This window comes from Gorilla gorilla, chromosome 16 (assembly GCF_029281585.2).
Source record: "Gorilla gorilla gorilla isolate KB3781 chromosome 16, NHGRI_mGorGor1-v2.1_pri, whole genome shotgun sequence".
NCBI classification, from domain to species: domain Eukaryota; kingdom Metazoa; phylum Chordata; class Mammalia; order Primates; family Hominidae; genus Gorilla; species Gorilla gorilla.
The window spans coordinates 35,447,448-35,471,619 of record NC_073240.2 but is presented as its reverse complement, the minus strand read 5'-3'; the positions used below and the strand labels follow the sequence as shown (position 1 = coordinate 35,471,619).

The window sequence follows — 24,172 nt, the reverse complement described above, 5'->3', positions numbered from 1 at the left end:
GAGCACATGCATTTGCTCTCATTCCCTTCAGAAACCTCACTATTATGGTAGCAAATACATTTTTTTAAGAAGCCATAAATCTATAAGAGCAAACAAAATAGAAAGCTGGAAGGCAGATAGATGAGTGATAATGACTTAGCAGGCAGCTGTAGAAAAAGCTGAGCTACAGTCTGTTTTATACAACAGAAATCTGCCAGTCCCAAAGGTTCAGGAACTGGGGCTGAAGAGGAGGTAAGGATGTAACTAAAAACAGGAGGGTTGTTTGAAAGTCTGTTGAGGAAGAAATTCAAGTTCTATATCCCCTTCACCACTCCATGTAGACAATTAATTGCCTTTCCTCCACCACAATAGAAAACTAGATGTTTAGCCTCTGGAGAGGGCTTCTGGACTGGGAAAACACTGGCCAGAGTTGACGGTGAGGAGACAGTATTGTAACAGAGTGATTAAGTGACTTTTATATACGGACTATTGAAACCACCAGCCCATTTCTTCCTCCGGGCTTCTAGAATGGTGGGAGCCAAGGTTGTAGCCTCTAGGCAGAAGACTGGCAGGTTCTTGCCTGCAAAATCTAATCAGCCCAGGAGAAAGATAAAAAATATTAGTATCAGGGGTGACTTAACTCAATGACCCATTGTGATATTCTACACTTGGGTTTCTCAACAAAATCTAGTGACCTTTTGGGCAGCATCACTCTTTGTTATGAGAGCTGTCCTGTGTATTGTAAAATATTTAGCAGCATGCCTGGCCTCTACCCACCAGATGCCAGTACTATCTGCCAGAGTTGTGACAATCACCAGTGTCTTGCCTGCTGTCGAGAACCATAGCCCTATATTGCCCATAGTTTGTAGGTCCGTCTTGTGCTCTCAGATTTCCTATCAAATTCTTAGTGCTTTATTCATTACTAAACATGAGTTGACAACCAAAAGTCAGCAGATATCTGAAAAGAAGAGCCTCTAATGTGAAATACAGAGATCAAAATAAACATTTTAAAAAGTTTAGAGGAAAGACAGACTATAAAAGGAGATGAGAACATCAAATATTATCATTATTATCCTGAGAACGAGAAAAGACAATGCAAACAAACTCTCAGAAATTAAAAATGTGACCATAGATATTTTAAAAATGCAACAAATGAAACGCAAGAAAAAGCTGAGGAAATCTCTCAGAAAGCAGAACGTAGAGATGGAGGATTAAAGGAAGATAAAAATTAGAGGATAAGACCAGGAGGACCAAGAATCAAGTGATACCTTCCAGAAGGAAAGAACAGAGTAAATGGAGGTGTTGGTTAGAAGTAAATCAGCAACAAACAATTCAACAACTTTTCCTGGAACGGACGGGCATCAGTTTTGTTGTTGTGGTGGTGGTGGTGGTGATTGTTTAATTAAAGGGCCCCCTTCGTATCTAGCACAGTAGATGAAGCAAAGATTCACACCAAGCAAAGCATACTATGGTGAGATTTTTAGAATACTGAGGTCAAAGAAAAGATCTCAAAAGCTTTAAAAGAAAAAGTTGCGTACACTACTTCAAAAATCAGAAAGACTTTGTTTTCAGATGTAACATTGGAAGTTAGAAGACAGTGGAGGAACGACTTTAAAATTCTGACGGAAATGATTATGTAACAGTAGATTGAATTCACTTGCAGATGTGAGAGGTCTTTAAAATGTTCCTCCCATGGACTCTTTCTCAAAAAGCTACCAGAGGAAGTGCTTCACCGAAACAAGAGAGAATATCAAGAAAAAATAAATTACACAGAAACTCAATCAGGCCAGTTTGAAGAAGTCGGAATGTTGCAAAAGATCTTTCTCCATGAACATGTAACTGGTACAACATGATGTGTTCAAATATTTTGAGAGGTGATTGAGGCAACAGAGGAAAATTTGGGGTTTGAAGTAGTGATAAGTCCTTAGAAAACCAAGCATACACACAAACAGAAATTTTCATACCAGGGAGAACAGAATTTTGCACAGGAAAGAAAAGAATTACGGAATATAACACTGCTAAGTTGTGAACACTGTTTATATAGCTACCGTAATATAAACTCTATCTGTTCAACAAATTATATTGTACTGTAGTTATTTTAGGAAGATGGTAGAACCAGAAAGCTGAGGTATGTGGTGGGGCAGGATAGTGCTGATAGAGATAAACGCTGAATCCATTTCTTCTATGTGGGCAAGTGAGACTGTGTCTAGTACTTGATATCTCTTGTGGGGCCATACCTGTGTACACGTGCACAGATCCTATTGCATGGATATAGGTTTACACTATACATTCATCTCATGGTTTAATACTGTATGAAACAAGTATTGGCTGAAGCATTAGATTTGTGTCATGGTTCTTGGCTTAACCGTTTTCTTGCTGCATGATTGGAGCAGGTCATTTAATCTCTCTAAGCCTCAGGTTGATCACAAGTAAAATGGGAAATTTTATTCAGTCCACAAACAATCATTGAGCATTTCCCATGGGTCCTGTGGAAAGAGAGCTAGAACACACACTTCTAGACTTCAAGTTCAAGGAGGGAGGCAGACCACGGAGCTGATGGGATACGACCAGGGTGCCGAGGGAGCACAAAGGAGGAACGGAGACCAACATTTATTGAGCACTTACAGTGTGCCGGGAAATATGTCATGTGATGCTCCCAGAAACCCAGTGATACTACTGGCCTTTTAGTGGAGGATGCCAATGCCCAGAAAAGTTAAGTAATTTAACTTGAGTTGTACAGCTAGAAACAAGTAGCTGAGCAGAATTTAGGCCCAAATCTTTCATGATTCCATTACATTACCTCTTCAAAAACAAGTGCCCTCCCATGGACATACAGAGTAGAAGAGCAGATATTGTAGACTCCAAAAAATGGGAGAGTAGTAGGGGGGTGAAGGTGAATGATGAAATACTACCCATTGGGTACAGTGTTTACTGTTTGGGTGCTGGTTACACTGAAAACCCACACTTCACTATGCAATATATCCATGTAACACAACTGCACTTGTACCTAAGTCTATACAAATAAAAAATTCAAAACAATAACATGTGCCCCCATAAGGGGCACCAAGCCTGAAGAAGAAGAGGAAGGGTCAGAAAGGATTTCTGCAGAAGGCTGTGCCTGAGGGGAGGGTTAATGAATGGATTCTGCTGGCCATGGAAAAACCGGGACATGAAATCTCTCACTCCTGGACTGGCAATCTACAGCTGCTTTATTCATAAAGCTTCACTTAGCAAATATTTGAGTGCCTATTACATGCAGGGCCTATGCTAGGTACTGAAGGGGATAAAAGTAAAACCAAAGCAGAACGGAACAAAACAAAAGCAATTCCTGCTCTGGATAAGCTTATAGTCTATTGGTGAGGACGTTTATTATATGGCACGGAAAATTACATGCTGGAAGGAGCACCTGACACAAATACGCAGGGATGTGGTGGGGTGGGAGCAAGGGGAGTCTCCCTAGATAGCTAGCTGGCCTGAGTCTGGAGGAAAAAGTAGGGGTTAGGAGAAGGCTAAAGAATAGGCTTCCTAGGCAGAGGGCACAGCACATGTGGTGCCCTGAGGCATACGACAAGTGTGAATTTGGGAGACTGTGGCTAGTTCAGTATGACTGAAACTTAGGTGCTCAAGGAGGAGCTGTAAAAGATGAAACTGAAGAGATAAACAAGAGCCAGTTTATGTAAGGCCAAACTGCTAAAGACATGGAAAGTTTTATATTAATGGTGAACCATAAATAGGAGAGGAAGGACCGGACTTTCAATGCAGGACAATCACTCTGAAGCACAAAGGGTGCACAGGAGTGACAATGGGAGCAGGGAGGCCTCTGGGGAGGCAAATGAATTATTCAGGGAAGAAAGGATAAGTGACCTGAATGAGGGCAGTGACAGAGATGAAGACAGGCAGTTGGATTTGAGAGTGCCACAGAGGTGCTTAGTTCCTGCTAAGATTTCTGCACAAATTCCCCTGACAAGAACTGGTCTGGAACTTGTGAGAGCAGGGACAACCTATCTGCAGCACCATTTTGTCCACAGTTGCCCTCATTCATGCCATAGCTCCCTTCTGAGGCTACAGCAGGAGAGGAGGCTTGAGGTCAATGAACCGGAGCCAGCCCATGGGAAAGGTGAGGAAGGGGCATTCCTTGCAGAGGGAATAGCATGTGTTTTGGGGAACTGCAAAAAGACCCCTATGGCTGGAATGTAAGGAGTATGTGGCAAGAGGACAGGTAATTAGGCTGGAAAGATAGGTACAGGCCAGATCTTCAGCAACTTTCTTTATTGGCTTGCTAATGAATCTGACCTTTCCAGAAGGCTGTAGGAACCACCGATGAAATGCAAATAAGTTGGCCAGATTTCATTATAGAAAGAACATTCCATTAGCAGTATGAAGGAAGTTTAGAAGATAAATAGGGAGGCTATTTTGAAAGGCTTGGGACAAATAAGTTATAAGAGAAGAGAGCAATAAGAATGCTTTTAGAGATATTTAGGGGATAAACAGGTCATAAAGACTTCATATATGGGTGAGGAAGTAGGAGTGGACCTCCAGATTTCTAGCTTGAGCAATTAGGTTATATTTTGTGCAATCAGGCTGGCATAAAAATAAACTAAATAAGGATGGGTGTATATCAGTTAGAGTTCCAGCAGGGAACACATGACTCACTCAGCTGTGATTTTTGAAGAAACTTTTCAATCAAGGAACTTTCTATAGATGCGTGGGCAGGTTTAAGGGAACCAACAAAGAATACTGAGATACCCAATGTCTAGCAACAGTAGGAAGCTTTTACTACCCGAAGGTTCACAGGGACAAGGGAAAGAAATAGAATTACCTGAATGCTGTGAGACCTGGGGCCCATGGAAGAAACTGAAACTAATCACAAAGAGATGGAGCCAGAACTTCAAGAAACAGGGAGGAGTAAATGCCTGATCTTGCACCTCTTCCACCTGTCAATCTTCTGCCAGGACTTCCACTTAGCCAAACTCAAACGCAAACCCAAAGTTGCAGTCTGTAAAGGTCAGCCTCCCAGGACACAGAGCAGGGCTGAGAATGGCAGAGAACGGATCTGGGGAATGACAGAATAGGAGAGAATTGTGGAAGAAAATAATGAGTCCTGTTATCAATATTTTGGCTTCTAGGCATCTGTGGGGCAATCACGTGGAGCTCGGCAGAGTTCTGGGCTGCAGATAGATAACTGGGCACCAGTGTCCAGTTTGATGATGACCTATGTTTCATACCCAAGCACTGTTAGGGAGATTAGACACGATATTAGTGCTTTAAAAAGTGCTCTGGATTAATAGGCATTGAATGACCCTCAGAGAGATTGCAGTAGTTCTTGCAGTTTATGCATTTAACTAGAAGGGTAGCTTGAGTATTTATTTCTCCAGTAGTTGGCAAGATGTATAAAATTATATGGAAGAGACGGAGAAACAAACAAACAAAACCTGTCTTCTTCGCATAGATTAAACCTATTAAATATCTGTTACATTTAGCACACAGGTATCTAAACTTTTTGCTTTAGGTAATTTATTTTTCTCATACAGGTTTCTTGAAGTTTTAAAGACTGTACTAAATGATAAATATCAATTATGTATCATACTTTAGAACATAGTTCCAAGATCTTCTAAATAAAATAAGATATTCTTATAGAAATAACACATCAATAATTAAATAAGTTTTTCCAGGGGAAAAAAAGTGCTCTGGAAATGCTAAGATACTAAGGTATGAAGCAAACATAAGGTGGTGATATTGTTAGTAATACTATTCTTAGAAAACACACTTTGAATGAAAGGTAAACCTACCTGTATGATCTGTCCATTCATCAAAAAAGCCTGCATGGACTCCCGCCCCATCTCATCAACATGTATAAAGCTTGATGGTGTGCGTAACCACACACTTCAAAGCAGCCCCTCTTGAGTACCATTTGGAAGGTCATGTACATATTACAGCATGCTGCCTCTGCATAGAACATTTTAGGAACTCATCCGCTGTTCTTTCTGGAGCTGGCAAACATGTTTATAAATATCCTCAGTAAAGGCAAACTCATTATTTGAAGGGGAATTTGATTTTGTAAATAACCGAAAGTCACTGGCTAATTTAGTGGTCAACTCAAGAAAACCTCTCAACTTGTAAGTTGGAGAACCTGAATCCCAGCTCAGAGCTGGCGAGAAATTCTACATGATACAGGGGCAAATCACTTTGTCTCCTTCTTTTAAATCAGACTCATTAAAATATATATTTTCAGAATCCAATAATAAAAAGTAATTGGATAACGAAGCTGGCACAACTTACACTAAAAAAATTAGGTGTGATTTTTCAAGTAATTAGGATTTTCTTACGTACTAACAAGGGGCCCTGAAGACAGTTTCAAGTCTCAGAAATTGTTTGAGTTATCGCACCAAATTTGGAGAAAATCTATATGTTCTTAAGAAGACAGCTTTTATTTTGTTCTGTTCACGATTTGTTTATAAATAACAGTATTGATCTCCTTAGTCTTATTTGATGATTGTGTCATCTATAAGTAATTTTACTCAAAAGGACTGATCAAAATCTCTGGAAATTCCCAGACATTAATGTCTCAACATGATCTTTATCCTCCAACAAACCCCACCTTCTACCTAGACTTGGCCCTGACCATGACTGAACTGTAGAGCTCAGGCAAAACCTGGGTTTCTAAGGAAAAAAAAAGGGTGCACAGAAGTCCTGGCCTCCCTAACTGAGGAGCCCACTCTTACTGCCTCGTTAAAATTGCTAGATACCAGGGGACTGCCTTCCACAATGTATTTACTGCACCCAGAGAAAAACATGTTTGAAAAAGGCACTGCAATTAGTAATTGCCATTTAAGATTCAACTAATCATAAAGGTCTTTATGTTGACCATTATAATCAGGGCCTATTTATTTCCTACATAATGACAATGCTTGACGATGGCTCTGAGGAGTCATCTCTCATTTACCTGGCAGCAGACAAGGCTAAATCCTTGAGGTGTTTCTAGTCCTCAAGGGAAGGAAGCTAAGTGCATATGGGTGTTACATGCACACCTTATTTTATTGCACTTTGTAGACTCTGTGCTTAATACAAATTGAAGGTTTGCGGCAACCCTGCATCAAGCAAGTCTAGTGGTGTCGTATTTCCAACAGCATGTGCCCACTTCGTGTCTCTATATTACATTTTGGTAATTTGCATAATTATTTCAAATGTTTTCATTATTAGCATATGTTATGGTGATCCACGATCCATCACCTTCGATGTTACTATTACAATTGTTTTGGGGCACCATGAGCTATGCCCACACATGCCCATATGTGAACGTAATCTATAAACGTGTGTGCTCTGACTGCTCCACTAACCGACCCTTCCCTCATCTCTCTCCATCTCTTTGGGCCTTCTATTCCCTGAGATACAAGAATATTGAAATTCGGTCAGTTAATAATCCTACAGTGGCCTTTAAGTGTTCAAGTGAAAGGACGAGTCATACATCTCTCACTTTAAATCAAAAGCTAGAAATAATTAAGCTTAGTGAGGAAGGCACGTCGAAAGCTGAGACAGGCCAAAAGTTAGGCCTCTTGCTCCAAACAGCCAGGTTGTGAATGCAAAGGAGAAGTTCTTGGGGCCGGGCGTGGTGGCTCATGTCTCTAATCCTAGCACTTTGGGAGGCCGAGGTGGGCGGATCACGAGGTTAGGAGATCGAGACCATCCTGGCTAAAATGGTGAAACCCCGTTTCTAATAAAAATACAAAAAATTAGCCAGGTGTGGTGGCACACGCCTGTAGTCCCAACTACTCGGGAGGTGGAGGCAGGAGAATCGCTTGAACCCGGGAGGCGGAGGTTGCAGTGAGCCGAGATCGCACCACTGCACTCCAGCCTGGGCGACAGAGCGAGATTCTGTCCCCCCCCCACACACACAAAAAAAAGTTCTTGAGGGAAATTATAAGTGCTATTCCAGGGAACATAAGAACGATAAGAAAGTAAAACGGCCTTATAGCTAACATGAGGCAACTTTTAGTGGTCTTTATAGAATATCAAACCACAATATTCTTTTAAGCCAAAACCTAATCTAGAGCAAGGCCCTAACTCTTTTCAATTCTATGGAGGCTAAGAGAGGTGAGAAAGCTGCAAAAGAAAAGTTAGAAGCCAGCAGAGGTTGGTTCATTACATTTAAGAAAAGAAACAATTTCCATAACATAAAAGTGCAAGGTGAAGCAGAAAGTGTTGATGTAGAAGCTGCAGCACATTATCCAGAAGATCTAGTTAAGATCTTTGATGAAGGTAGCTACACTAAACCACAGATTTTAAATGTAGACAAAACAGCCTTCTATTGGAAGAAGATGCCATGCAGGACTTTTATAGCTAGAGAGAAGTAAGTGCCTAGCTTCAAAGCTTCAAAGGACAGACTATCTTGTTAAGGCCTAATGTAGCTGGTGACTTTAAGTTGAAACCAATGCTTATTTATCATTCCAACAATTCTAGGCCCACTAAGAATTATGATAACTTTGCTCTGCTTATGCTCTGTAAATGGAGCAACAAAGCCTGGATGACCGAACATCAGTTTATAGCACGGTATGCTGAAAATTTCAAGCCCACTGTTGAGATCAGTAGATCTAACAACAACAACAACAACAACAACAAATAAAACAAATTCCTCTCAAAATATTACTGCTCATTGACATGTGTGTAGTCACCCAAGACCTCTGACAGAGATGTACAAGGAGACTAATGTTTTCATGTCTACTAACACAACATCCATTCTGTACCCCGTGAATCAAAGAATAATTTTGACTTTGAAGTCATACTATGTAAGAAACACATTTCATAGGACAATAGCTGTCTTAGACAGTGATTCCTCTGATGGATCCGGGCAAAGTCAATTGAAAACCTTTCTGCAATGGATTCATCATTCTAGATGCCATTGAGAACATTCATGATTCATGGGAGGTGGTCAAAATTTTAACATGAACAGGAGTTTAGGAAAAGTTGACCTCAACCCTCATAAATGACTTCAAGGAGTTCAATACTTCAGTGGAGAAATTAACTGCAGATGTGGTAGAAATAGAAGAGAACTAGAATTAGAAGTGGAGCCTAAAGATGCAACTGAATTGAAGCAATTACATGATACAAGTTGAAAAGATGTGGAGTTGCTTCTTATGAATGAACAAAGAAAGCAGTTTCTTGAGATGGAATCTACTCCTGGTAAAGATGCTGTGAACATTGCTGAAATGACAACAAAGAATTTAGACTACGACGTAAGCTTAGTTGATAAAGTAGTGGCAGGGTTTGAGAGGGTTGACTTCAATTTTGAAAGATGTTCTACTGTGGGTAAAATGCTATCAGTATTGCATGTCATAGATAAATCTTTTGTGAAATGAAAAGTTAATAGATGCAGCAAACATCGCTTTTTTGTTTGTTTGTTTGTTTGTTTTTTGTTTTTGAGATGGAGTCTTACTCTGTCACCCAGGCTGGAGTGCAGTGGTGTGATCTCGGCTCACTGCAACCTCTGCCTCCCGGGTTCAAGTGATTCTCCTGCCTCAGCCTCCCCAGCAGATGGGATTACAGGTGTGAGCCACCATACCTGGCTAATTTTTGTATTTTTAGTAGAGACACGGTTTTTCCATGTTAGCCAGGCTGGTTTCGAACTCCTGACCTCAGGTGATCCTCCCACCTTGGTCTCCCAAAGTGCTGGGATTACAGGTGTGAGCCACCCCAAGCCCGGCCTTTTGTCTATTTTAAAAAATTACCACAGCCTTCCCAACCTTTGGCAACCACCACCTTGATCAGTAAGTAGCCATCAACATCAAGGCAAGATCCTCTACCAGCAGAAAAATTATGACTGGCCGAAAGCTTGGATGATCATTAGCATTTTTAGCAATAAAGAATTTTTGAATTAAGAAAAATCCATTATTTTTTAGACACAATGTTATTGCACACTTAAGAGACTACAATATAGTGTAAACATAACGTTATTTTTTGTTTGTCTTGTTTTGTTTTGTTTTGTTTTTGAGACAGGGTGTCACTCTGTTGTCCGGGATGGAGTCCAGTGATATGATCATGGCACACTGCAGCCTCAAACTCTGGGGCTCAAGTGATGCTCCCACCTCAGCCTCCTGAGTAGCTGGGAATATAAGCACGCGCCACCATGCCCAGGTATTTTTAAATTTTTTGTAGCGACAGGGTCTCCCAGTGTTGCCCAAGCTGGTCTCAAATTCCTGGGCTCAAGCAATTCTCCGGTCTCGCCCCCTAAAGCACTGGGATTACAGGAGTGAGCCACCGTGTCCAGCCTAAACATAACGTTTATATGCATCGGAAAACCAAAAATTTATGTGACTCACTTTATTGTGCTATTTGCTTTATTGCAGTGCTCTGGACACAAACTATCTCTGAGGTGTGCTTGAACTTGAGTATAACCGATCAGCAATGTTAGTATTGTCACTAGGTTTCTTGCATGCACTCTTGCCAACCTGCTCCAATCTATTCTAACTGTAATGCAAATAGATTGAACTTTAAGAAACAAATATCGTGTCACTTCCCTCTTACATGCCTTCAAATACTGCACATTACTCTTAGGAAAAATGCCAACAACTCTATCCTAGCCTATATGGCCCTGCCTGTCTCTCCAGCCTTGTCTCAAACTTCTTTCTCCTTTGCTGTGGACCAGCCAGAGAGACCTTGCAGTTCTTTGAATGTGCAACTCTTTCCTACCACAGGGCCTGTTTACTGCTGTTCCTCCCGCTCAGAAAGCTCTTCTTCCACCTCTTTCATCTGGCTTCCTCTTCCTTTAGAGCTCAGCTGAAGATTCCCTTTCAGTCCCTAACCCTTCCCCAGAAAGTAGGTCAGCCCCTCCCTGCCCCATTCTGCACTCAGGGCTGCACATCTCAGAGCTATCTACAGTAGTTACTTACCACAGTTTTAAAACTACACTTTAGTACTTTAGATTACTTGGTTAATTAACGTTTGATTAAATAGTCTATGCCTCTCTTGCTAGATTTTAAACTCCATGAGGTCAGAGACCATGTTGTTTTGTTTACTGCTATATCTCCCTGGCACATAGTAAGCAAAGAATAAATCTTCATTCGACAAATGAATGAATGAGAGGGCTAAGATTCTGTATCTGTAAAGATTAAATATTAATGGGCTGGAAGAATTTGGTTGCAGTGGTGCATGTGCACACACAGTAGATATCCATGCACATCTATTAGTTTTTAGATGTGTACTCCAGAAAGGTAGAGGTGTAAGAGATAATATGACTAGTAGATAAAGAGAGAATTCCATGCTATTAACTCATTCATCCATTTTTTATTCATATTTGTTCATTCAAGTGTCACAAGAAGGAAAATTTGTTTTTCTTTGAACAGCTGGCACTATAATTTTCCTTGGGAAGAGAATTGCCTTGGTTGCAACAATAACACAAAAGGCTGTGGAAAGTATTTGGGTTAAGAAGTTAGTCCTTCCCCCACATCATTCGCTATACCACCAAGCAATGACAGATTAATACCAGTCTAGACATGTAGCTTTCTGATCATCTGACCTGTTGTAGAGATAAAGTTTAGCAAAATTAGAGAAAAAAGTGACTAGCTCAACTCTTAGTGGATTCCTCCTCTGCAGCAGTTGTCACAACTTGGTCATTATCATGAACTATACAACAGACATTTTAAAATGGAGGCCACTAACAAGTATCTGGCTCAGGAAATTCTATGCTTTTGATTGAAATATCTATTCTATAGACCCCAAACAGCAGTACTGAAATTGTATTGTAAGCAATAACACATTTGATTTATACTCTTACCTTAATGGAAGACCATCCCACTTCTGCATAAAATAGAAAAATGTAATTATTGACATCATGAGAGAAACAGTGATGCTGAAGCACAAAATCCATGGACCGTTCTTCTTGTGTTCTGAATAAAAGATGTAATCGGATGCAATCATTTCATTAATACACACATGGCCCTGTAATGGGAATACAGAGGACCAGATGGCCAGGAGTAGACTGAGATGAAATGAGATGGGTGTTTGCAGTTTAGCAACTAACTACTTAGCCTGTATGGATTATATTAAGTACATACAGAACCACATGAACACATTTTCAGAATGAAATTTTGACTTTCTGTCCAGAAGCACCATCCCCAGCATGAGGAAAAAGCCCTGCAAGGCTGTTATGCCTGAGCAGTTGGTAGCATATATTATTGTATTAGTGCTCAAACGTGACTGCATATTGAAATCACCTGGAGAGTTTTAAAAATATATATTAAAGCATAGATCTCACCTCCAGAAATGCTGAGTTAATTGGTTGGGGTACAGCTTAGGCACTGGGATTTTTCAAAGCTCCCCATGTGATTCTATGGTGTAGTAAAGTTTAAGAATCATTACATTTGTGTAATTTCTGTATTTCCACAAGTAGGAGCACTTTGTCGATCAATAAAAGAAGCAAGTGCTTGTGTGGTGTCATTTGGGAGGGCTCATAACACTACGCCCTTGCCCCCAAACAGCTATTCTTTCCTTGTGCATAGTGTTTGGAAAACTACCTAGGAAATTTCATTTCTTTGGATGAAGGCTTTGCAACTTAAATGAGGATAATTCTTCTGAGAAGGATAATACATTAAGTGGTTATCGGTTATTAACACTCTGGTGTGCGCTCGTTTATCGGATTACTTTCCTTTATGGTGGTGGAGTGACATGCAGGGACTGCGTGAAGCACAATGGTGGGAGGCTCTAAGGTCAATAGGATATGAATTCAAGGTAAGTTCCAGGAGAGAGTTGACCAAGGCAGTCTATAGTCAAGGTGGAATGATGAGTATATACCAAAAAGAGACAGTGTGAGAATCTGAAGGTCAGAGATGACTGAACCAGACCACATGGGCAAGTTGGAGTCCATGCTCGTGACAAACCCTTGGCTGAGCATGAGATGAGCGATAAGCGAGTGGTAGCTCCTTTCCAGCCTCACCTCAGCTGCAGAAACAAGAGGCTCTTCACGCTAGATTTGAATGTTGGTGCCTAAGAGTTGAGCAGAAGGCAAGTAGTTGACAAGAACTAGAAAAATACAAAAGCCTCTCTGCTGAGTAATGCCTGAGCCCCCAGAGTCCCAGCAAAAACAGAAATTAGCTGAATTTCAGGAAGTCAAGATATCAGGCAACCAGGGGAGTCCACGTACAATTATGAGCGCAAGAAGGAACCTTGAATGTAAGCTTTAGATCTTAGAGAAGGTTCTTTTGGGATGAATACCAATTCCTCTTAATAATCTTGGCACCGGGATGGATCCAACTTTTAGCTCTTGTAGCAGTACACTCTGATGTGGAAGAAGAGCAGGAAGGGCACATGTGGGAAAAGAAATATATTCTCCCAGCTTAACAATTCTGTCAAGGGCAGGTCCTACCGATGTGCATTTCCCCTGCAATTTCCTCATCTCTTTCATACAGACTAGAAAGGCACTCAGCAGGAAGCCCTGCTATAGCCTGCCTTGCTGGACCTCTGGCTGTACAGCAACAATGAGAGTGAAGGGAAGGGTGCCTAGACACCAGGCAGGCAGGCTCTTCTGCACTGTAGCTGAATGCTATTCATGGGAATAGCACTGACTTCAAAGAAATCTCTTTGTGCAGGTTTAATGAGCCCCCCTGGGAAGCTCCTGATGTGAATGGTAAACACGACTTGATATAAAAGTGAAAGATTATGTGTCAGCAGGGATGATTTGATTCTTAATGCAGTGTTAATTTATTTGCTGTGATTTCACACATCTGCTTTGGCCACAATACCATATTACATTAATCCCTGAGATATTATTACACATAGGTATATTCTCTATATACGAGGTAGTCGGGGAATGGGGGAATTTGTATATGTAATTTTTTTAAAGGCTATATACTCTTTTATTCAAAGAACTAGCAGGCAGAAGACTTTAGATTTCCTTACCATTTGGATACATAATCTCTTGGGCCTAAGACATGATTTGGCATTTGGGTCCATGAGATGGCAAAATAATTTTGAAGATAGCAGATTCTGGAGAATCTTAGACCTCAAAGCAAGCCACTATATTTAGGGCTACTTAAGATTGGTACATCGGACAGCTTTATTCTCTTTGGAAACATTACTTCATAAATTTTGTCTGAACAGCAAAATCAAGTGTTTTCCTAAACATTTGAACTGAGGCTTATACATAGGGAAGGACACATGAAAGAAAAAAAGAGAAAAACCACTTTGCAGCAAATAAAAATAGATTCCATCTGCCACTTAGGTTCTTTTGAGTCTCCCAAGACAGGTTAGGGTTGCCCCTTAAGAAGACAATTTGATGGTTTCATTAGGAAACAGATGCACGTAGGCCACTGGGGGAGATAAAGCTCAGTTAATCCTAGCTATTTGTGAATGAAATGTAGGAGAGTTCAACACAGAGATCAATTCCAAATCGAATGCAGTCCCTCCCATGCCACACAAATTTCAGGAGGCTACAGATGCTGGTCCTTCCCAGGGCAGATGTATCCAGGACTGAGCTCAGCTAGCTGGGGTTGCCTCTCTGATGCTGCAGCCCAAGCCTTACCTGCTCAGCAGCATTCCCCTGGTCAGTTCAGCGGGTGTCTGGACTGCAGTAGTGAGAGAAGAATGGAAGTGAGGGCAGGGGGCTGGTGGTTAGTAAGAAGGCTTTCTACTGAGGGGTCCAGGCTATCCTAAGCGTGTAGGAACTTTCACTTCGCAAAGGGAGCCCCTTTCTCCTTTCTGACTTGAATATTACTTGTGATTGTGGAGGACACCCAGGACCCACTTCTCCTCAGGAAAAGTGCAGTTCTGCCAGGCTGAGGGGAATAGAGAGCCAGAATAGCTGACCTTCTCTTTCAACAAATGCTTGAGTTTAAAGATGCTATGAAAAGAACCATGACATACGAGCATGCTCTCTGATCTCTAGGAATTTGCAGTCCGGTAGAATAGAGGTCAGTAGATTAATGTTCATTCTTACAACATATACAAAGCTCCTATGAGGTTTCATTTACAAAACATTTGAAGCTGCAAGGCTGAAAGGTTCACCTGGGAGTCTGTGGTTGAGAAGAGAATGAAATTTTGAGCACATATAAGGATAAGAACAAATCCAGACACCCCTATGTAGTAAATGGAATCATTGTTAGTAACTCTACATTCTCTCCTGTATTATAACATTCAACAACACCCTTTGCTCCATGCCTTTGCAGTTTTTCCCACTAGATGTGGAGAATATTTCCCTGCTCTGTTAATGGAAAATACTATTTGGTAAGACATAGATTTGCAGATCAACAATCTAGGTATTTTTTTCCTCTAAATGTTTGGAGGTGAGCATGTTCCCACTTTAATTCCCCTTTTCTTCTTCAAATATCACATTTTTTCATACTTTTAAATAATTTTGATCTTCTCTAGGATTCTGAATACCACATTCTTCATAGCTTTTCCTTTGCTACCCATATGATTTTAGGCAAGCTATCTAAGCTTTAGGTCAGTTTTAACACTATGAAACAAATGGATGATAGATTTCCTCATCCCTAGGATTCACTCCTGCCCTAATAGTCATGGAACTAAAAGTTCTCAGGTTTTTATTGTTATTGGAGCTGTGGATGAGAACCCGTTAATAACACAGCTACCTCAATCTTGTTTCCATAGATTTCAATTTAGCAGAATTGGGATGGGATTGCAGCATCTGTATTTTTAATGAAGATCCCCAGACAATCTGTTGTGCAGCAAAGGTTATTCTATAAGCATTCTATGAATTTCATTGTTTCTCATCCAAAACTATTATTTTAATAAACAGAATGGCTTTTAAATAAGATGTAATGGAAAGAACTTCCCAGCTGCCTTAAATGGGGGTTTTCAATCAGAGGAGAGTTGAGATAATCAGAATCTATCAAGAAGATACAATGCCCTGAGGAAACTGAGAGATGCCCGGATCCACAGAGAACCATTTCACATTTAATGCACATTTGTTTATCGGAACAAATTATTAATTGAAAATGGAGTTGACTGGACTTGAAGGAGGAAGTACAATGTAGTAAGTGTGAAATTTATGAGTGGTTATTAAAAATAAAAATGGTTATTTCTGAAGTGTGGTGGTGAGACTAAGATTTTTATTTAAAAGTAGCCTACACTGTCCAACCGATGAGTTTTAAAATATAGGTTCTATATAAATGCGTCTTTGTGCACTTATACACCTATGTTGTTTGCACATGTTTATATGTGGAATCTATATGGCATATTAAAGTATATTTCAAAATAATACACAAATGATCAACAATTCAGTCATAGCGTAGTGTCTGATAATTGCATTTCCTGCAGTCTATGTTCTTAGGATCATAATCTTTAACGGTTTGGGAAAGCCAACACATAAAATGACAATTTTGAGTTGTGCAGCCTATTTTGGGACATTTAAAGATGTTAAACAGATTTCCCTTTGGACTTACTCATTCACTTCTTGGCTAAGATCATTTACTATAAGAGAGTCTGCCAGACAAGGAGGGAATACAGGGACCTAGGGCCAAAGGGAGTAGAAGGGAAACCTGGGAAAACACACCAAGTTTGGGCTAGGGGATCACCATTCCATCTGGAAGCTAACTGGATAATAGGGTATCCATTCGTCCTCACCCTTGAACCTCCTCCGTGTTCAGAAGGAAACTAATAAATCACTTTATCCCTCTCTCCATTGTTAGTGGACTCTTTTACCCCTTTGCAGTGAAAGGCTGCTTTCTTGGGGTAAAGGTGTCAACCCTAGCAGAGGATTTCAGTGATCTTTCTGGCGGCGAAGCTTAGACCGTGTGTTTAAACATCATTTTATGAAGAAGTACACTGTGAGTGGACTGAGGGCCATGCCCTGCACCTTTCTTCCCAGTCCCTGGGCCACCAACTACCCAACCACCTCGGTTGTTCCAGAAGTGAAGGCTCACCATGGTGTGGCTTATGTAATACACATATGTGCTATGATCCCTGTGGATAATTAAGGCTAGGTCCCTTTATATGCCCAGGACAAGTTAGCAACCCTTTCAAGGTCGTGTTTTCGAAAGGATGACAATTACTTTCCCATTGGACTTTTGGTACATTTACATCAAACACTCCCAGCTACAGTGTCTCCTAATACTGACCCCTGGGCTAATTAGCAGCTTAGTGAGATTGTTTCAATTTTTCAGCGACCAATTAAGTAGTTGCTCTAGACAGAACTGACAACACAATGTGAATTTTAAAAACCGGGATCTGCTGGTTGAGGGGAGAAAGCCAAACCCAGTAAGGCAAGTGGGGGCAGGGAGAGGCTGTGAGTGGCTCTGTTTCTGCTAGCAGAATACTGGGTCTTAAATTCAGATTAAATCACAGTTTACCTGACGAGTACCCCGCCCCCCCTTCCCATTAGTAAAATAATAACAATAATTTTAAAAGAGCCGAGCATCTGGGTTAGTGCAAGGGGAAGCGAGACCTTTAACCATGGCCACCCCACTTGCTCTTTGCGAGGCACCTGTTAGATGCGCTCGTGTGCCCTGACCCCTGTACCGAGAGACAGCTCCACACCTGCATTTACCCTTCAGCCTAAATGGATTCCCATCAAGCCTTTCTCACTTCACTGTCGGATCCACAGAGGCACCGAACCGCAGACACTCTGCAGAAGCACTCTCGGCCACTCTGTCCCCTAAGGGAGATTTAAAAGTGGTCGCCCCCACTCGCCCTCCCTCAGCCAGCATCTCCATCTAGGGAAGAAATTTCAGTTGTCTCCCGGAGGCAAAAAGCGAAAAGGTGAGGGATGCACCGAGAGAAGAGAAGATACCTACTCACTCCCCTCCCCACTCACCCACGCGTCCGCTCCCGGCTCCCCCTCCGCCTGCTTGGGTGTGGCGGTCAGGTGAGGTTACCTGGGCTCCCCGAGAAGCCCCGAGGGGCGCTGCAGTCCTTCTTTTCGAAATCGCCCCGCTCCCCGCCGGGCCCCCAGGACTCTTGCCCCTCTCCCCCCGCGCGCGTCCCCGGCCCCTCGGGCTCCGACGCGCAGCGACAGCCGCACGGCGCGCTCTGCTCCCCTCCGCCGACCTGGCGTGACGCAGGCGGAGACTACTTAAGGGCGGATTAGAGGCGGCGGCCGCGGATCCCCGAGCCCAGCATTCGGCTCCGCGCGCTCGGCCCTGGCCTCGCAGGCTGCCGCGCCGGAGCGCCAGGTGCCCGCTGAAGTAGCAGGAACACAGCCGGTGTCCGGACCCTCCCCTGGCCCCCATCCTGCGGCGGAGAGCGGCGCTGAGACTTCTCTTGGGCGGGCGAGCGCTGGAGGACCTGCAGGCTGCCACCCCGCCCCGCCCCTCGTCCCGGCGTCCGCGGGATCCAGACCCGAACCCCGGACGGCGCCCGAGGTTCGTGCCCTCTCTCTAGACCGCTCCAACTGCCCCATCGGTCGGGACGCGCTTGGATTTCTTTCCCCATTTCTTCTCTTTTAAGTACAATAAAAGGAAAGGGGGATTCGAGAATTTTTTTAAAAATTGCTTCTTTAATTGGGAGGCAATTCACTCCCATTCTGGAAGTGCGGCCCGGGGAGGGGCCAGGAGCGGGAACGTGCCCGGTGCTGCCCAGTCTTTGTCTGCTGCCTCCGGATGCACAGCGATGGGGGAATGGACCATCTTGGAGAGGCTGCTAGAAGCCGCGGTGCAGCAGCACTCCACTATGATCGGGAGGTAAGGGCGCCAAGCCGGCGGTCAGCGGGCCCCGTCGGGCTGCCCCCGGGAGTCCCTTCTCACACCTGGACTGAGTCTCCCGCTCCAATCCCCAGTCCGTCCTCTGCCTCCTCCCCATCGTCCTAGGTCAAGGCTCCGGTGTTCCCGGCGATGAGGGATTACCCGACGCCCCGCGATGACCCCCTCCTCTAGCTACTCCTAATCAGCCGCCCATCCCTTCCCCATCAAGCACCACTGGGGCTTCACTCTTCCCACATCAGAAAAGGAGCCGCTGGCTCAGTCTTGGTCCCTCCACTCTCCAGAGTCAGAGCCAATCTCCATTCGGTTCCCTAAATAGAATCTACAAAGAAGGCAGGATTGCATTTGGACAGAAAAGGGCAAATGGGGAGATGGATTTGCTCTTCAGAGCAGATGCCTCTTTTCTCAACAAATAATTACTAAACCAAACTTATCTGGCGGTGTAAACTTACCGAGCCTACACACCCAATTGCCATTTTTGTGTCTGTATCTATATCTAGGTCTCTATCTATCTAGCTTTATATATATATGAGTTCAATATATATGAATATATATTCATAGCCATCTGCTTATATAAAGCATTAAATTTAATATTCATGTTGAGAATAAACTAAATATACACATGGAGTAGTTATTTACACACCGTATGTGTAGACCTCGAAGCATGCACCGTCTGTAAAGGTATTCTGTGTGCATTTGCCGTATCCAGAGTGAAGGTGTGTTTTGTGTTTCTATACATTCTATATAGAGAGATGAAATCTATCTGTTGCAAGTAGACTATGTCCAGTGTATGGAGATGTGTGTACCTGGGATCTCTATAATATGAAATATTCCCAGCCTACCAGCACTCAGCAGAAAAGGAAGAGACAAAAAGCTTTCCCAGATTCCCAGTTCAGTACCAGCCCGGGATGGACAGCTCCCCAGTCAAACGACTGCTAAACACCAGCAAAGGGAAGGGAGGAGCAGGGGTTTCCTGTCAGTGACGCAGCCCGTGAGAACCTCTCTCCCTCCCTCTTCCTCCGTTCAGGATCCTGTTGACTGTGGTGGTGATCTTCCGGATCCTCATTGTGGCCATTGTGGGGGAGACGGTGTACGATGATGAGCAGACCATGTTTGTGTGCAACACCCTGCAGCCCGGCTGTAACCAGGCCTGCTATGACCGCGCCTTCCCCATCTCCCACATACGTTACTGGGTCTTCCAGATCATAATGGTGTGTACCCCCAGTCTTTGCTTCATCACCTACTCTGTGCACCAGTCCGCCAAGCAGCGAGAACGCCGCTACTCTACTGTCTTCCTAGCCCTGGACAGAGACCCCCCTGAGTCCATAGGAGGTCCTGGAGGAACCGGGGGTGGGGGCAGTGGTGGGGGCAAACGAGAAGATAAGAAGTTGCAAAATGCTATTGTGAATGGGGTGCTGCAGAACACAGAGAACACCAGTAAGGAGACAGAGCCAGATTGTTTAGAGGTTAAGGAGCTGACTCCACACCCATCAGGTCTACGCACTGCATCAAAATCCAAGCTCAGAAGGCAGGAAGGCATCTCCCGCTTCTACATTATCCAAGTGGTGTTCCGAAATGCCCTGGAAATTGGGTTCCTGGTGGGCCAATATTTTCTCTATGGCTTTAGTGTCCCAGGGTTGTATGAGTGTAACCGCTACCCCTGCATCAAGGAGGTGGAATGTTATGTGTCCCGGCCAACTGAGAAGACTGTCTTTCTAGTGTTCATGTTTGCTGTAAGTGGCATCTGTGTTGTGCTCAACCTGGCTGAACTCAACCACCTGGGATGGCGCAAGATCAAGCTGGCTGTGCGAGGGGCTCAGGCCAAGAGAAAGTCAATCTATGAGATTCGTAACAAGGACCTGCCAAGGGTCAGTGTTCCCAATTTTGGCAGGACTCAGTCCAGTGACTCTGCCTATGTGTGAGAGGGCAGGTTTCATGAAGGTCTGGGGGATGGCAAGGAGCCCCAAGGCAGATGACTGCTCAGACGTGGCTGTATCCACCCTCATTTATGTGACCCTCACCATTAAGATGTAGGATAAGACTGGATAAAAGAAGATTTTGCACCAATGGGAAAGGAGGAAAAGTGGACCCATTTTCACATATCACCTAATTGGTTCTAAAAAGACAATTGGGTAGAGTGATGAAATGGATCAATTAGACTTCTTTGGGCCCTTTCTGTTTATGGCCTAGCCTGATCCTGATAACACTGAACTTGCACAGCTACCAAGTAGGACTTAGCCCTGCTGAGCTCTTTATCTGGTGAATGGTGTGAGTTGAGTACTTCATTGATATAAAATTTGTGACCTATCTCAACCCATCCCTTTATCCTGAGCCATGGGACAAACATCCTTGAGGCACTCTTCATGTATCTCCCCCACCAGCATGCCCCTTTCCCTCAATCCAAAATAGCATGCCAGCTTTTTTTTTTTTTTCATAATCTGGCCTTACATTAGACCTAATATGTTTTATTTGCAAACTTAGAGGGAATTACATGAGGTGCTTATTGGAGAACGGCCATGGCAGAGGTTTTCATTAGAGCCCCATCTGACTGGCCCTTAGTCATGATGAAAACCTTAGGAATGTCTCAATATTTCCAGTTTTCTAACTCAAACTGCACTGGTGCTGTTTACTAGGGATGGGGGATGGGTGGGAGGGAGGGAATTGCAATATGCAACTACAACACTTTTGTGAGATTGTTGTTGCAGTTAGGCACACGGTTACGAGCTTCAGGATATTTCTGCCTTCCAGCTTGTGGACTTTGGTTAACATTAAAAAGATTTTTTTTGGCTAATATCAAGAGTGTCTACCTGAGCCACAGCATTTGTAACTGGTGTATCTCACTCATTTTCTTACATAGTTTTGTTGTGCAACACAGCTGCACGGTCATTTTGCCATGATTTGAATTTACCTGTGTGCTTACACCAGAGACCTTAATCATCCCATGTCAATCCTGATTTATTATTTTTTCAGTTACTTTTTGAGACACACACACACACATACAAAATTGCTGGCTTAAAAGACCTGGGACTAAACACTATTGGCTAACATGTGTTTACGGTGACTTATTTGAGACATATACCAAAGGTTCAAAAACCTATTGCATTGGACTGTCAATATGTTTCCTTCTTTTTGCTCTTATTTATTTAAGTGCCATACTGTACCTTTCATATCCACTGTGTATTTAGTTAAAATATTGGCCAAGAGAAATATCTGGGTAATGTGCTTTTATGAAGCCGTTTGTTCCCTTTGAATCATCATTATCATTTTTGATTTAGATATGGACATGGTGTAACACACAACTAAGGATTTGTTTAAAATAAAGTTCTTGCCTTTTTTTTGTAAAATGGGAAGAGTCTGCACTTTTTGATTGGGGGTATATTTATTGAAATGCATGATCAAAAATGTTGTAACAGAAAAACATTGGGGGTAGGAAGTAAGTGATGGTTGAATAGTATTTGAGGAATGACCAATAAAATACAATCAGCCACTAACAGATGAAGAGAGACTTTTCATGGATATTTTCTTCCAAATCAATGCTTTATAAATGTTCATAAAGGAGTGGTTGAGATCTTCAAATCGTATGATTTATTAACTCCTTTCCATTTCAGCTCAAAACTTTCCTTACTTGTCTATTTCTTATAACACAAATGTCAATACTACATCATATTAGCCCATTCCAGGAGCGGAATTTTTTTTCTTTCCACCACATTTTTTTTTCCTGCCATGGATTAATCATTACACTTGGCGGGCATGCTGTTCTTTCCATGATCTCTTCAGGGTCTGATGCTTAACACAATGCTAACCCGGTAGTCAAGCAGATCTCTCTAGACCAGCGCTGCCAGTAGAACTTTCTGTAATGATGAGGATTTCTTCTATTCATGCTGCCCAATGTGGCAACAACTAGCCACATGTGACTACTGAGCTCTTAAAACATGGCTAGTGCAAATCAAGAACAGAATTTCTAATTTTATTTAATTAATTTAAATAGCCATGTATGGTTAGTTGCTACTCTATTACACAGCACAATTCTAGACTTTTAATCAATCATTTCTTAGTGGGTTCTTCAAAGGAGATTGATCCTTTACTTACATGTAAGACATTGCTTTTTAGCCACAACATTTTACTCTCATTTTTGGTATTTTCTGCCTACATATGGTCCCATTATTTCAGCAGGCTAGCGTTCTTTCTCATTTCTTTAGTGCTACTCACCTTCTAATTCCAATGAGCACTTGGCTTGAACATTGCGAAGCAACGTGGGGTTTCCTGGACGATTGCTTTTCAAACACGATTGTTGCATCTCAACTATGGCAGCACAGATGCCAACTTTAGAATGAAAATATGTTCATTTCAATCTATAGGTTTCTATCTGCAGTATAAATAAGCTGTTGAAGATGATTATCCTTGAGTAAAGAAACAGATCCTCCTCCGTTTTGTGTTTGGTAAGCTAAAAATGTTTTAAGACGTCTCCCAGAGATGGAGGAAGAGTGTTGCTTGAGAGCTCTTAGCATATGCTTGGGTGTGAAAGAAATAGGAATCTGTGTGGAAAACAAGGTCTGTTGTATTTATGACTTGATGTAGGATTAAAAGAACTGTAGTGTTTCCTGGTAGAAATGCATCCCATATGAGTGGGGTTGATCTATTTCAGTTCTGTGATGTTTCCCAACACCTACACATGGCAAAATTATTAACTCAATTGTCAGCAATGGAGAAGAAAACACTTTCTTTCAGAGTATAGAGTCTTCCCTCAGAATGACCATTGGTGTCGGTCTTTTGCTTTCTATGTAGTAAAGGAAATACACTGATGATTTTACGGTTCACATAGCTATGTGATAGATGTCACCTTAATTTGTATTTTGTGAGAGAACATCACTGATATAGCCTCTTAAATTTAAGAGACATTTGGTGAATTGCAGGCCCTCTTGGCCTGTGCACAGCTATATGTGAGCGCATGTGTGTGCATGTGTGCATGTATGTGTGTACACTGGTTAAGTAGTGGGTGGCAGTGCATCAAATTGGTTTAAAAGTTTGGAGAATAGCCTGGAGAAACTGAAATTGCTTAACCTGAAGAAACAAGCTGAAAGGGCAGAATTTGTAACTGTAAGTGCTTAAATATTTAAAGGGTAAAAAATATGAAGGATAGTAGTTGTACTATCTGTGACCTCTGTGGACAGAGAAAAATGATTGAACTTAAAATCCAGGTGGGAGTGGTTTTAAAAGCACTAGAAAGAACATTGTTACCTTTTCACCTCTCTCTTTTTTTTTTTTTTAACTCTTTTTCTCTGCAAGGAATACCTGTCCATCTACCTCCTTTCACTGGGTGTATTCCTCTGCACCCATTAAAAATCAGTTTGGCTGTCCCCTCACCAAGGATCCTATTCTAAACCCTCCTCCAGTCTGGCTTAGTGCTCCTGCTCTGAGTCCTCATACAAGTCACTTTGCTGGTAACTTGCTGTGTGGAGATGAGACAATTCTAGATCACGGCATGGTTCCTTAAGGACAGAAACTATGCTTTACCCATTGTAACCACATACAACATTTATTGTCACCGTCTC

The 24,172-nt window shown here is 42.4% G+C and overlaps 1 protein-coding gene and 1 long non-coding RNA gene across 3 annotated transcripts in view; one reads left to right on the top strand and one right to left on the bottom strand.

The window, feature by feature from the left end:
- The window catches only part of LOC109023521 (uncharacterized), a 57,835-nt gene extending 39,889 nt beyond the window's left edge, over window positions 1–17,946 (bottom strand). Inside the window, exon 1 of the long non-coding RNA XR_002002950.3 lies at window positions 17,799–17,946. This is a non-coding gene — a long non-coding RNA (uncharacterized lncRNA). The remainder of the gene's footprint in view (window positions 1–17,798) is intronic.
- GJD2 (gap junction protein delta 2) lies at window positions 17,945–22,074 on the top strand. Of its 2 annotated transcripts, none has more exons than XM_004055932.5 (2): window positions 17,945–18,602; window positions 19,648–22,074. In XM_004055932.5, the coding sequence occupies exons 1-2, from the start codon at window positions 18,532–18,534 to the stop codon at window positions 20,540–20,542; spliced, it is 966 nt and encodes a 321-aa protein (XP_004055980.1). In that variant the 5' UTR covers window positions 17,945–18,531; the 3' UTR covers window positions 20,543–22,074. The 2 variants fall into 2 exon arrangements, with proteins under 2 accessions (XP_004055980.1, XP_055219221.1); XM_055363246.2 differs by having other exon boundaries at window positions 17,945–18,284; window positions 19,648–21,254.
- Window positions 22,075–24,172: the final 2,098 nt, after the last annotated feature.